The sequence below is a fragment of the Macaca mulatta genome, chromosome 5, assembly GCF_049350105.2.
Source record: "Macaca mulatta isolate MMU2019108-1 chromosome 5, T2T-MMU8v2.0, whole genome shotgun sequence".
NCBI classification, from domain to species: Eukaryota; Metazoa; Chordata; class Mammalia; order Primates; family Cercopithecidae; genus Macaca; species Macaca mulatta.
The window spans coordinates 175,576,140-175,591,233 of NC_133410.1; the positions used below are offsets into that span (position 1 = coordinate 175,576,140).

At 33.5% G+C, this 15,094-nt stretch overlaps 1 protein-coding gene across 2 annotated transcripts in view; it reads right to left on the bottom strand.

Moving 5' to 3' along the window:
- Positions 1-15,094, bottom strand: part of SPOCK3 (SPARC (osteonectin), cwcv and kazal like domains proteoglycan 3) — a 482,003-nt gene that overhangs the window by 299,346 nt on the left and 167,563 nt on the right. Inside the window, exons 1-2 of one of the 2 annotated variants that reach the window (XM_015139471.3) lie at positions 4,804-4,856; positions 4,361-4,406 (exon numbers count right to left, since the gene is read on the bottom strand). In XM_015139471.3, coding sequence (XP_014994957.3) covers positions 4,361-4,406; positions 4,804-4,827 — 70 coding nt within the window. In that variant the 5' untranslated portion in view covers positions 4,828-4,856. Of the gene's footprint in view, positions 1-4,360; positions 4,407-4,803; positions 4,857-15,094 lie in introns of those variants that run through there. The other variant, XM_015139470.3, reaches the window with a different exon arrangement.

Sequence of the window (15,094 nt, forward strand, 5' to 3'; positions counted from 1 at the left end):
ACATAATGAATGGAAAAATGTGAATATTTATTTTTGAAAGCTACAGCATATTTATCTAAAGCATTGATTAAATTGTTCAAAATCTTCATCATGCTACCACCTAGGTTCACACATGCATTTTCCCTTTAGTTTATTTATCATAGTAAATATAGTAAAGAATATACATTTTATGCCTTATTCAACATATATGTCCTCATCAAAACAATTTTTCAGGTAATTTCTGTTATGTCAACTCATGATTAACTGCACTAATGAAGAGAAATAATATCACAGAAAAATCAGTGTGGAGATATCCAGACCAATTTATTGTTGGTATTGGCGTGCTTTAGTTCATTTTGCAGCAGATTTACCATCACCAAAATAGTTTCTACTTAAGCTTATTTGAAAACATTTTATTTCCCCAAAACTCTTACTATTTTAGTGGTAAAAAATAAAGAAACTGGAAAAATGATTGATTAAAAGAAACTTAAATGAGATGAAAAATACGTCACGGTTAAACCAAAAGGTAGATCAGGTGTATATGAACAATCAGTTGATTTTACCTGGAACCAAATTTGCAAGTGTAATTGTGTCTGTCCTTGTGTAAATATGTAATCAATATGTTTATGTATGTATGTATATGTATGCATATGTAGAAAAGAGTTTTGTGCTGAGAAGTTACACCATTCATATTAAAAAATATTAACATTTTCATTGGTGATACTTTAATTTCTGCATGCTTTATGGTGCATTCTATAGAAATTGAAGAAAGGATAACTTTAAATGGATATATGAATTGTTAAAATAGTATAAATACCAGTATTAAAATATAATGACAAGGTAACTTTTTCTTCACTTTTTTTTTGAGACAGAGTCTTGCTCTGTCACCCAGACTGGACTGCAGTGGCGCGATCTCCACTCACTGCAAGCTCCAATTCCCGGGTTCACGCCATTCTCCTGCCTCAGCTTCCCATGTATCTGGGACTACAGGCGCCTGCCACAGCGCCCAGCTATCTTCACTTTTTTTAGGAAACATGCAAACCTCTTAAAAATGAAATAGGGGAAAATCAACTTATATTGATATAATATGGATGTCCATAATTCAGTGAAAAACATGGTAAATTAAAAACTAAAAATACTCATAAAAAGTATTTTAAATGGTTTCATGTTCAACATACCAATAAGCTTTTGAAAATAATACTTGAAGGAAGAGTCTGTCATCAAAAAGTGAGAAACATACGAGAAATGAACATATCTCATGTCTTTTCTATCTAGATGATGTACACTATTTAGATGGAAATAGGATTATTTTGCTCACTCTTCAGTGTGGTCTACAACTAGGTTGGTTAATTTGACTCAAAGCCACAAACAAATACACATATCTCAATCTAATTTTTGTTCTATTTTTATTTTTTTGATACAAAACTTTATTACATGTTTATCAACCATATATGTTCAAGAAATCAAAACTTGAGATCTGACAGTCTGTTGTGGGAAGTCAGGGACCCCGAATGGAGGGACCTGCTGAAGCTGTGACAGAAGAACATAAACTGTGGAGATTTCATGGACATTTATTAGTTCCCCAAATTAATACTTTTATAATTTCTTGCACCTGTCTTTACTGCAATCTCTGAACATAAATTGTGACGATTGCATGGACATTTATCACTTCCTCAGTCAATACTCTCGTGATTTCCTATGCCTGCCTTTAATCTCTTAATCCTGTCATCTTTGTAAGCTGAGGATATATGTTGCCTAAGAACCCTGTGATGATTGCATTAACTGCACAAATTGTTCATAAAGCATGTGTGTTTGAACAATATGAAATCTGGGCACCTTAGAAAAAGAACAGGATAACAGCAATGTTCAGGGAACAAGGGAGATAACCATTAGGTCTGACTGCCTGGGAGCCGGGCAGGACAGAGTCATATTTCTCTTATTACCGAAAACAGGTAAGATAAATATTGCTGAATTCTTTTCCTAGTAAGGAATATTAATAATTAACAGCCTGAGAAAAGAATGCATTCCCAGGGGAAGGCCTCTAAAAAGGCCGCTCTGGGAGTGTATGCCTTATGCAGCTTTAGATAGGGATGAAACCCGCCCTAGTCTCCTGCAGTGCCCCCAGGCTTACTGGGATTAGGGAATTCCAGCCTGGCAAATTCTAGTCAGACTCATTCTCTGCTCTTGAACCCTGTTTCCTGTTAAGATGTTTATCAATGACAATGCATGCACAGTGGGACATGAAACTTCATCAGCAATTCTAGTTTTGCCCTGGTCTTGTGACCTTGCCCTGCCCATTTGCCTTGTGATATTTTATTGCCTTTGAAATGTGATCTCTGTAACCCACACCCTATTTGTACCCTCCCTCCCCTTTGAAAATTGCTAAAAAAAAAACTTGCTGGTTTTGAGGTTCAGGGGCATCGTGGAACCTGCTGACATGTGATGTCTCCCCCAGACACCCAGCTTTAAAATTTCTCTCTTTGGTACTCTTTCCATTTATTTCTCAGACCAGCCAACACTTAGGGAAAATAGAAAAGAACCTACGTTGAAATATTGGGGGCTGGTTCCCCCGATAATAGTCCAGAAAATATTGTTTTAACTTTATTTCTAACATTTGTTCAAGTTAGTGGTAATATTGTGTAGCAATTAGGAAATAGGTTTGGGGGTTCAGACTGACTGAATCTAAATCCCCACTCTGCCACACTGTGGGAATATAACCTGGGCAGGAACTTAACTTCTTTCAATATTTTAACTTTCTCATCTACTTTGCAGGGTTATAACAACTAAATTAAATAATATATATAAAAAACTTGGAGTAGTCACTCAAAATAGGACATTCTTCATAAATATTAGCTATTATCATGTCATAAGCTTATTCCTGCCTGATAAACATAATATTTTTAAGTTAGTAGGTTAAAAACCTCTCTGAATAGTAAAGCAAATCAGTCTTGTATCATTAATTGTTTGGAAGACTCTAAAATAGCATCCTTTTTTTAAGAGATAAATTGCAGTTCAACACAATGTCATGCACACATAAAGGAAAATAAAAGCATCTATATTATAACTGGATGCACCGAGTATGACAAATTCCATAGCTAACACCCATTTTACAAGGTTTATGATTCCATCATAAAAATTCATTTCCCGAGAAAGCCAGCAAATAACATCTCTGTCTGCATGTCATTATTTTTTTATTGCCTGTGTTTTAGAGCATTGGCTTGACTTATTAGCAACAAATTCAAAAATAATTCTTTTATAATTTTAAAATGCTGATCTCTCTCACACACACACACACACTGGATGATAGTGAAATCAAATGAAATATATAAGATAAAAGGTCATTTTAAGAAGATACCCGATTTGAATGACCGTTTCAGACTCCATGTTAATACCAATGTTGATGATGGTCTATGTCTAGGTCCACATAGGTGGTTTCTCACTCATACAGCATGGGTGTTGTAGCATTCACCGCAAATATTAAGTAAAAATCTGGTAACATAGCAAAATACTCTAAGCTTTTTTAAATAACATACTATGTCTTCATCATCTAATCACTTACCTAAACACTCTTACAAAGACTTCTATTTTTAAGTATGACTACTTCACAGAGTATTATCTTTTGCATGGTTACTATATGCTCTATGTAAAGAAGAATTTTTTTTTTCCTACTTTGCACAGACTATAGAAAGTTACAAAAAGAAACTTTAAAAGTAAGATACTTTTAAAATGTGAACTTTAGTAAACAAATCTCTTTAGTTATTTATGTAACTATGATTGCTTGGGGTTTGATGTGTCCATTCTCATTGCACATGTAGAAGTATTTCCATTTTCATCCATATTTCCTGTTTTCCATTTAAAGGTAAGTTAATCAGAATTGCAAGCTGTTTGAAAAGAGGTGGGGAAGCCCCAATTTTGTGTAACATTTTTCCTTTTGGGTCTTGTTAAGACCCCAGCTGAGTCTAATTATGAATTTACTCATCTTAAAGGAAACCTTTTATTAATTTGAAAAGAGGCCAAAAAAAGCCATTTGTTTTAAAAGTTTGTACAAATAAATCTATTGCCCAGTGAATGCACTTGAAAACTGGATGAAGTGACTTGTATCTACTGATAAAAATAAACCTGGTAATGTTCAGAAGCCCAAATCAGTCCTCTAAAACATGTATCTAAAAATAAAAGACATCCTGACATAATCATGATAACTAATTGCTTACTTCTAAAAATATTATGCTGAAATATAAGTAATCATTGCATAAATTTTTCCATTCATGTAAGCTCTTGTATTTAGTATTTTCAAGCCTAACCACACAATAAATATCATTTCTAAAAGCACAATGATTATGAACATGTAAAGATTTTTATTTTAAAATAGTTAGATTCTTACCCTGATCGAAGGGTTTTCCCGGACTCCAAGTGCGGAAATAATCATCCTAAGGGGGAAAATAATGTGAATTGAGTGTATATGAGTAATTAAAATGCAAGGATTCATATAAAATCTAAAATTAAATATGAAACACAGAAGCTGTATACAAACCTCTACTTCCTGCAATGGCAAGCAGCAAATTATAAAATAAATAAATAAAAATAAAAAAGAAACAAGAGAAAAAGAATAGTTATCAAAAAGGAACACACTGTTTACAAGTTACAGAAATGTCTTCCAATAAATGTGTTCATTTTCATTGCAAGTCAATGGTTAATATAACAATTTAACTATTTTTGGTTGCCACTTCTCCTAAATATTACAATGCAATATTTTCAATTACAATTCAGTGCATAATATAACATGCAGATAATTACCCTAAGCTAATAAGCTATAAAGTATCTTACCAGTTTCCAATTATACAACTTCATTGTCCCCTAGTACAACAGTAAGTGGAACTATTAATATAGCAGGGAAAATACCAAGTGATTCTGCAATGGCTCATGGGGTATAAATATGCTTTATGCAAATCATTCTCTTGTTAATCGAATATCTAAGGAGTTCATCAAAATGCAACCTAGAAGTTGAAAAACATGCACACCTAATTAAGTCCTGCCTAAAGTTTAATTCTTTAATATGGAAAAGAATCAATGCAATATATTTACAATATACTTAGTAAATATGACAGTATAGCACAAATGTAAGGCAAAGCATACTGGAAAGAATTTTGAAAAGTAAGGCCAAATAGACTGTCTATTTATTTACTGTTTTTACCGCTCTAAAAGCCTTATAAAAGTTCCTCATTAATATCATATTTTATTATAAATTAAAAAGATGTCACTGTTGAAATTAATACACTGTTGTCACTATGGTAACCTGCCAGAAGAGAGTAGCACATCATGGTGAAGTTGTAACATTTCCAAGCTCTAAACTGTTAGACCCACTCAAGTCAGTTAATTGGAAAGCTACAGAAGCTACAGAATTCAAAAGGGGTAAGCAGAGATTCTTTCTCTTTGTACAAATTTAAGGGGTACAAATGTAGTTTTGTTATATGAATATCACATAGTGGTGAAATCTCAACTTTTAGCGTAACCATCACCTGAATAGTGTACATTGTTCCCATTAAGAAATTTCTCAGCTCTCACCCCTTACACCCTCCCACCCTTCCAGGTGTCTCATGTGTATTATTTCACACTCTATGTCAATGTGTACACATTATTTAGCTCCCACTTATAAGTGAGAACATGAGGTGTTTGACTTTCTCTTTCTGAGTTGTTTCACTTAAAATAATGGCCTTCAGTTCCACCCATGTTGAGGCAAAAGACATTTCATTCCCTTTTTATGGCTGAATGGTATTCCATTTTCTTTTCGCAATCACATGTTGATGGACAGTTCGATTGAATCTAATATATTTACTCTTCTGAACAGTGCTGTGGTAAACATGTGAGTGCAGTTATCCTTTTTATATAATGACTTATCTTCCTTTTTTGAATCTTCTTTCTAGCCTCTTTTTCAGTGTCTCCACTGTATAAGGAAGAAAATGCAGCATTGACTTCAATCATAGAAATAAATACAATCCTTTAATTTAGTTATGAAAATTTTAAATTAAGTTTCAGGAGTTTTTTTAATGTGACAAACAGTTAATCAGTACTTTCTGAAACTGCACTCCACTAACTTCAAATTTTTAAAAAAATGAAACAAAAAGAAAAAAATGACATCATTGTAGTTGATACATTTATGTCCAGATAGGGTTATATTAAGAGGAAGGCAAATTATAGCAATCTATACCCATAGATTTTCCACTAAATAATCTAGGATTAGATTAAGAAAGGATAATGCTACTAGATAATTAAACAAACACTGATTATTTATTGTCTTTAAAATATTTTTAAATACAATTATAGCATGATACAATTCTTGAAAAATTAGACTTTCAAATTAAATTACTCCAATAAACGTCTCAAAACTTGAGCTGAGCAACATAACATACTCATTTAGTATCTTTTATTTTTAAAAATGTATCTTACTATTTGAGGATGATGACTATTATCCATTCCAAGCGTGGGGAGGAATTGGGCCGCTATGGTTTTACGTCTCTCCTGAAGCAGAACAGAAAGCTAGACATGCACACATGAGTGATGGCTTTGGAGACAGGCAAACCAGAATTTTAAGTCTGGCTCTACCACTCATTAGCTGCATCACTTTAGAAAAGATGATGGCCTAGACTATCCTCAGATTCCTGTGACGAAAGTTGGAAAAATAATTTCTACCTATTTGACGGGAGATATTGGGATTAGTTATCAACTGTGTAAAATGCCAGCACCATACCTGGAATAAAGGAGGTGCTATATCTTAATAGTTACTCATAAGGGTCAAGTTTATGTCTGTCAGTGTCTTTGGGTAACACCATGGACAAGCTGTCATTACTGCTCACCAAATCCTTTGTTTTTCTGATTTCTTACAAGCAGCCATAAACTCCTCCTCCTATTTTCAAATCCAATGTTCTCTCCAAAAAATAATAATAATAATAATAAAATAAAAATAAAAATAAAAATAAAAAGACAAATGTAACAAATTTTTAAATACCTACATTTATTGCTATAGTGAATGCAAGAAGAAAAATATTTTTGCTGTCATCTCAGATTATTCTGATATGGTACAGCTACCAGTGGCAATACCTGAAAAGATGTGGCTAAGTTTTTATTGTAATAGTGACTCCATTCATATAAAAATCACAGAGTTCAAGAAGGTGGAAAAGCTGTAGAACTGACATTGTCAGCACTGAAGTCACATAATGTCAAAGTGGCATGTTTCACACAACACATAGTGTTTGCAATACTGAATACCTGAATAGATGAGCAGGAATTAGGGGGGGATGCATATTTTAAAAGAACATAATTTTAAAATCTTACCTCAACCACATTTAATGATCTTCCTTCAGAATAATATGGTCAAGCTTGGTGCGTTTGGGACCACAGCTATAAAAAAATCTACAATCACAATTGTGAAACAGGAACTTGGCTTTCTTGGTTATGTCAAGGGCAATCTTGAAGTCTGACCACAGTGGGGATCAGACATATATATGATGGAAAAGGAAGGTAGCCCTACTACTAAGCCATTTTTAGATATATTCTTTGTGTTCTGACATCACTAGACATTTTTTTTTATTAAAAAAAATAGGTTCACCTCATTAAATCTTAGAAATTTTGTCAGGACGAGAAATAAAAGTATTTTCACGTAAGTGTTTATTCAGGCACAATTTCTTTTGTTCCAAAACCTTGTGTGAATATTGGTTGTTTTCAGGCTTCAATTTATATCCAAAATAAGCCAACCAGGGATTTAGAAAACAGCTACAAGAGATGCCTTCAATTGGAGAAATTCTGGATTTAAATGACTGAAACCAATCCTGAGTGCTTCAAGAAGCAAAGTTGGATTCTTGTCACACACATTCAAAAACTTATGGAGTGAATTACAGAGACCATTAGAATTTAATATTAAACCATTGCCAATTTCTTGTAGTTATAGAAATAAAAACTGCAAGTTGTCCACAAAATAAAGTCTACATAAAAATTGGGCCTATGTGTTTTATTGTTTAAACTGTCTTTTTCCTTGTGGTTTTAATGCTGTGTCCTTTTCTCTAATTTTAAATAAAATATATGTGCACTTTATTGAACACACCTATGTATTGTAGAGCACAGTTTCTCATCCTTAGCATTATTGATAGTTTGAGCCAGATAATTCTTTGTTGTGTTAGGGGTAGAGAGACTATTCTGTGCATTGATCACTATTTAGTACCATCCTCTGCTTCTACTCATGAGATACTGGTGGGGACACTCCCTCAAGGTGTGACAAAAGGGAAATGTAACAAGTTATTGCCAAATATCCGCTGGAAGAAAAATCACTCTTGTGAAGACAGCTGATGTAGAGTTGTTGGTAAATAAAGACAAATGAATCAAACTACCTTACAATAAAGTACTGCTACTAGTAGCAGATTTTCTGCACACATATTTTATAATATTGAAAGCATATTAAACATTCTATTTTAAATGCAGATTTTTGTGTAATATTTTATTAAGAACATTTTACAACTGTATGAGTTTTTTCTCCAAAATATTTAATGGCTATATAATACCCTTTGGTATCGACTTACTGTCATTTATTTAACTATGCTCTCATATGTCTATGCTCTATGCCTTTATATTGCTTATCATATTTAGCTATAACAAATAACATACAAATATATCTGACTAAATTTCTATTTTCTTATAAATATAAAACATAACTGAAAGTTCAGAAAGGTGATTAGTAAAAATAAACACAACACCCAGTATGGAGAGGCTAGTTTCCTCTTCCAATAACTGGTTACAACTAGACTTTGTACAGGCGAAGTGGGTCAGAAGGATAAGCTTTCACGGAAAGATCAACTGTTTGGTTCATTTGTGTCCACACAGCTACGTCTGTACTGATAAACTCTCCCATTGTCTGAAGGAATAATTTGGATTGGCACAGAACTAGGTCAGAGATTGCTTAAGCATCCTCACAGATTTTGATACAGAATCAATTGGGAATAAGAGATCTTGATGCCCAAAAACTCCATAAATGCCTACAGATGAACATAAAAAGACTAACACTCAGCCATTATGTTAGCCATTATTAAGCCATTTAAGCCATCCCAGTGGCATGAAGAACTGTTTCGGCAATAAAGTCTTTCTGAAATCTATGTTTGAAAAAAAATGCTTACAAAGCATCACACTTTTAAATATTAGTAAACAGAGATACTATTGAAGTCTACTGAACACAATTTTGTTGCATATTTTCACAACTATTTGGCAATTTATATTAACTGCTTTAAAGTATTTTAAAACTATAGAAAAAAGATCACATCATTATAAAGTGAGACACAGAGGATAATACTTTTGACGGCACACTTCAAATATAAAATGAATGTCAAAGTGATGATTATCAATTGTAACTATTTTTGTTACAGTATGCTCATATTCTAAGCAAATATGACAGTCTCGATCTAGGTGGGGTATAGAATATTCTGGTGAATCTATATGAAAAGAGTTTAGCTAATAATATTCCTATAGTATTTCACTTTCTTACCTGAAGTCTGATGTCACTAGGATTTCATATAAGACCTCTGTATAGAGTCATCCATTTGAAATACATACAAACGAACGTTAGATTCAGCTATGGTACTGCCAACGATATTTATTAACATTTTATTATTAAAATGAACATCTTAGCAATACATTCTCCCTTAAAGTAATAGCATCAATGCTATACTATACCCAAAAAGCAGACAGCCTTTTCCAATAGTACTGTCTTATTTTTTCTTTTTAATTCACAGTCCCAACTGACGTTACATTGCTTATTTTATTTTTTTCTCTTTTTCTTTTTTTTTTTTTTTTTAGAGACGGAGTCTTGCTCAGTCGCCCAGGCTGGAGTGCGGTGGCGCGATCTCAGCTCACTGCAAGCTCCGCCTCCCAGGTTCTCGCCATTCTCCTGCCTCAGCCTCCGGAGTAGCTGGGACTACAGGCGCCCGCCACTACGTCTGGCTAGTTTTTTTATATTTTTAGTAGAGACATTGTTTATTCTTAAGTCATTCAGGATTACATTTTATTATGTTAATAGTTATTAATTGTATTTCATTAATGTATCACTGTTTAAAATATTTAAAATGTCATTTTTCCTTTTGTTCCAAAAATAAATACCTCACTGTTTTAGGAGTGATCTCATTCACATAACAATTGGCTCCAATTTCAGTTACATTAGGATGAAAAAAATAAAAATTTAATAAAATGCTAAAAAGAATAATTATGAAAATTTAAGGATGAATTTGTCCTGGAACAAATTTTCAAATTTTAGCTTAACAATTTCAATTAATATATATTAGAATGAAAAATAAATATCGAAGAATGCAAACAACAAGGAATAATAGAGCATCAGGGAAAAGACCAAGCTCTTAGAAGAAGAAAAGTCTAGGCTTGAACCCTATATCTACCATTTACTCTGATATTTACACTCTGACTTTCAATTTTATTTTCTGAAAATTGAGACTAATAATGTGTTAAGCTTTGTAAATATTAAATTAATGCATACAAACTATTAATATAGTTCTAGTTCACAATATGTATTTTAAAAATGGCACTAATTATTTTTATAGCCAGGAAAACATTCTAGTATTTGTCACTGATCATTATGATGCTACAAATAAATATATCTATTAAATTATATCATATAAAAATAAAAATTTTGAATAAAATATATAGTATATTTTAGGAAGATTATAAGATATGGAATAGGTGGTTGGAAAGCAGATTTTTGATAATTGCACTGTGACCTCTGACCCTTGACTTCTGATGCCAAATGTACATAAATTATGACCTTATTAATCTACCAGTGTCATATCAGACTTAGGATTTTACTTTGTTCAACTGTTCCAATAAATAATTATTGTGCTCCAGTAGATTCTAAGGACAAAGAAAATTGAGTGGTACATAGCTGGTGACTTCAAGGAGCTCAGAATCTAATGTGAAAGCCAGATGCATTCAGAATGGACTAAGTATGTAAAGAGCAACCTATTCAAAGCATGATGGGAGCAAGAAGAGAAAAACAATAAATCACAAATGTTGCTAGTGATAAGTCTTCTTGGGGAACCTAACTTATAAACAGGTTGATATAGGATATAGGAACCCAAAAATTTAATTTCCCAAGGTATCTGAAGTATTACCTAGTTCTTCCTAAATTTAGAGATAAAGAATCCAAAGCTTCTGTTGTATAGGCATAGATGATCTCCAAAGATGGCTTTTATCAATGGCTTTCCTCACTGCATATTCATCCTGCTACTTACTCATAACAAAAGATGAGTTTTCATCCTCCTCCCCTTGAATAGCATATGTTTTTATGACTGTGACTAATAATATGTGGCAGAATGGCATTCAGGACATTCTAGTGCTAGTTCATGAGAAACCTTTCTTCCAACCACCATAAGAGAAACCCAAGCCACACAGAGAAGCCATTTGTCTATATCCCCTGCGGAGCTACCAGATGACATCCAAAATCAACTACCAAACATGTGAGAGAACCGTTTTGAACTTCCAAGTGACTCAAAACTAGGCATCCATTTTGCTGCCATCACTTTAGAGACTCAAAGTGAGAAGCAGCCAGCTAGTAAAGTCAGAATATGATATCGTAAGACAAAATAATAAACTGTGGTTTTAAGTCACTACATTTTGGGCTGGTTTTTAGTGGACTGGTTTGCTGCAGAACAATGAATAGCTGGAAGGTCTCCAGGTTATACAATTAGTCAATGGCTAAGATGAAAAAAATATACAAGATCTTGAGTCAGGTCAAGTGTGTCTTTCATAACACCACATCTTCAGATACACAGATACAGAACCTCCAAACAATCCCTTGTTCACAGGATTTTGCTGTAATTAATCATGTAAATCCTTCCAGTGTCCTTCCCCTACTGAGCATCTGATGCTAAATGTTGGCTTTAGCCTTAGAAAATGGTTATGTAAGCCTGTAGAAGAATCTTAGAGAAAATCCTGAGGAATCATGAAGTAACTTGGCTCTGCGTAGGAATGTTAATCTGTATTCCATCCATATTTCTCTGAGATTTTCTTTCTTATCCACTGGCTTATTTTCCCTTCTGGATTTTTCATTAATCCCCTACTACCCATCAGTTATTCTGAATCCAAACTTACTTTCCTGACTAACTTCCCAATCTTGACCTACTGGTTTCTACTAAGTCTTGCTTGAAAGCAACAACCATCACTGTTGAATTATTTTGTCTACAAGCCAGTAAGTGGAAAAATGGGTCCTAGTCTCAAATTCCACCTAAACAGAACATAATTACAAACACAATAAAAATTACAGAAAGTGTTTTGGGCTCCTAGTCTTCTCCAGGAAAGAAAAAATTGGGCCAGAAGTTCCACACTGAAAGGTCCTACTTTTTTCCAAGGAGAAGGTCAACCAGCCAAATATTCATAATTGGGGGAAGTATAAATGACAGGGAGACCCCTGATTTTTAACCTTTCTACAACCATTTTATTTTCATTAAAGTCTCCATAATCAAAGCAAAGTTTAATATGCTATTGTTCCACTTATTGACAAATGCTTTGTTAATTTTTATATATCTATACAGAAATATAAATAATATAATGATTTTGTAACTCTATGCTAAGGAGTTGGGAGAGAAATTTTCTATGATTTTTGGTTTTTGTGATTATAATCTCCCAAACCCTGTCAAACCAAACTTCAGAATTTTCCTATTATAATTAACTTTTATTGCTTCCTCTATTTTGATAGATCAGCTAAATCATAAGGCTTTGCTAGTTCTAAAGCTAAAAAAATAGCAATGACAGTCTGTTCTTTTTGGAAATATGTTATATATTATGGCATATATATGATCTCATTTACACATCTCATCTTAGTATGGGAAGAATGGCTAGCATAATAGTTAAGCCAATACATTTCACAAAAGAGGAAACTTTCCTGTGTAGAAATACTGAACACATGATTTGATCACAAAATAGATTAGGTAAAGCTTTGTCTGGGTGTAGAGGAATTATCTATATGAGACGAACTATCTGTTTCAAGCCCCCAAGTGTTACATTTATTACCCAGGTAGCACTCATTTTTCCATGTTGTGTACTAGAATCCTGAAAGAATTCATTTATAACACTTTGGTGAGCCCTTTATTTTTTACAGAGCATTTTACGCTCTCTGACTCACCACAGATTAAAAACATAAATAAAATAAATTGTGTCAAAAGGACAGTGCCATTGGGACAATTCCTCATTTGTCTCTGAAAGCCTCTGAAAATTGAGGTTAGAATCCTTCTGAATATATAGAAAATATGTACTGGTTAATTTTACATTGATATACAAAACTTATGATTCATTTATCTCAGAGAAAGGCACAAAGAAATACTTTGCCTCAATGAATAAATTAAGAACTTTTTTTGTTTGTTTGTTTTATTATACTTTAAGTTCCAGGGTACATGTGCACAACGTGCAGGTTTGTTACATATGTATACATGTGCTATGTTGGTTTGCTGCACCCATCAACTTGTCATTTACATTAGGTATTTCTCCTAATGCTATCTCTCCCCTGGCCCCCCACCTCCTGACAGGCCCTGGTATAAGATGTCCCCTACCCTGTGTCCATGTGTTCTCATTGTTCAATTCCCAACTATGAGTGAGAACATGTGGTGGTTGATTTTCTGTCCTTGTGATAGTTCGCTGAGAATGATGGTTTCCAGCTTCATCCATGTCCCTGCAAAGGACATGAACTCATCCTGTTTTATGGCTGCATAGTAATTCATGGTATATATGTGCCATATTTTGCTAATCCAGTCTATCACTGATGGACATTTGGGTGGGTTTCAAGCCTTTGCTATTGTGAATAGTGCCACAATAAACATACGTGTGCATGTGTCTTTATAGTAGCATGATTTATAATCCTTTGGGCATATACCCAGTAACGGAATCACTGGGTCAAATGGTATTTCTAGTTCTAGATCCCTGAGGAATTGCCACACTGTCTTCCACAATGGTTGAACTAATTTACACTCCCAACAGTGTAAAAGCGTTCCTATTTCTCCACATCCTCTCCAGCATCTGTTGTTTCCTGACTTTTTAATGATCGCCATTCTAAGCGGTGTGAGATGGTATCTCATTGTGGTAAGAACTTTTAAATATTAAGAATCTTCATTGTAACTATACAGACATTAACACATGTAAAAACATTTAAGAAAAATAGTGGTTTTAATTTATTACTCACTCATCCTCTACCAGGAACTGTTCTGCACACTTTACTCTCAATATCTGCAAAAGGTAAGTGATTCTATCATTCCCATTGTACAGATGGGAAAGTGAAGCAAAGAGAGATTACATAATCTGCTAAAGGTTACACAAGTATTTAGAAGTACTCTTGGAATCTGAATCCCGGAAGTGTAGTCCAAAGCCTGCATTTGAAACCATTCCAGCATACCACAGGTCAGCAGCCATGATGGCCTATGGGCCAGGCCCACAACTTGTTTTTGTAAATAAAGTTTTATTAGCCACAATCCTTCTTTTACAGGTTATATCTACTTTAGTGCTTACCACAGCAGAGATGAATAGTTAAGACTGAGGCCATAAGGCCTGAAAAGCTTAAAATATTCACTCTCTGGTCTTTTACTGAAAAAGACCACTGGACTAAACTATCTTATACTATCTTATACCTCACCCCCAAAAGAAGGCTTAAAAAAGTGAAAAAACAATATTTAATGGAATATTTCTCTATTTCCATACAGGAAACAAGAAAAAACTTTTGTGGAGATGGAGAAGATGTTTCTTGTTCTTAAAGAACATTATTAATTTTAACAATGTTAATAGAATTTGCATAATTCTATTCTAAAACCTTAATGTCTCTAAATTTTCTAAATACTTTTATTTTTCTTTTCTGACCATCAGTATCTCATCTAGCTTTGGATACAATCTACAGATGAATGTATCATATTTTTAGAAACAGAAATCACGATGTATATTCTGAAGCCAAGGAAAATAAGATTATAAAAAGCTTTATGATGTACTATACAGAAAAAGTTTTAGACACAGGTTGCAAATATCTATTCTACATTTTTATGATCCTCAATTTAAAGTGAAAATCAAAGGCTAAATTAAGGTCAAGCACCTCTAAGTA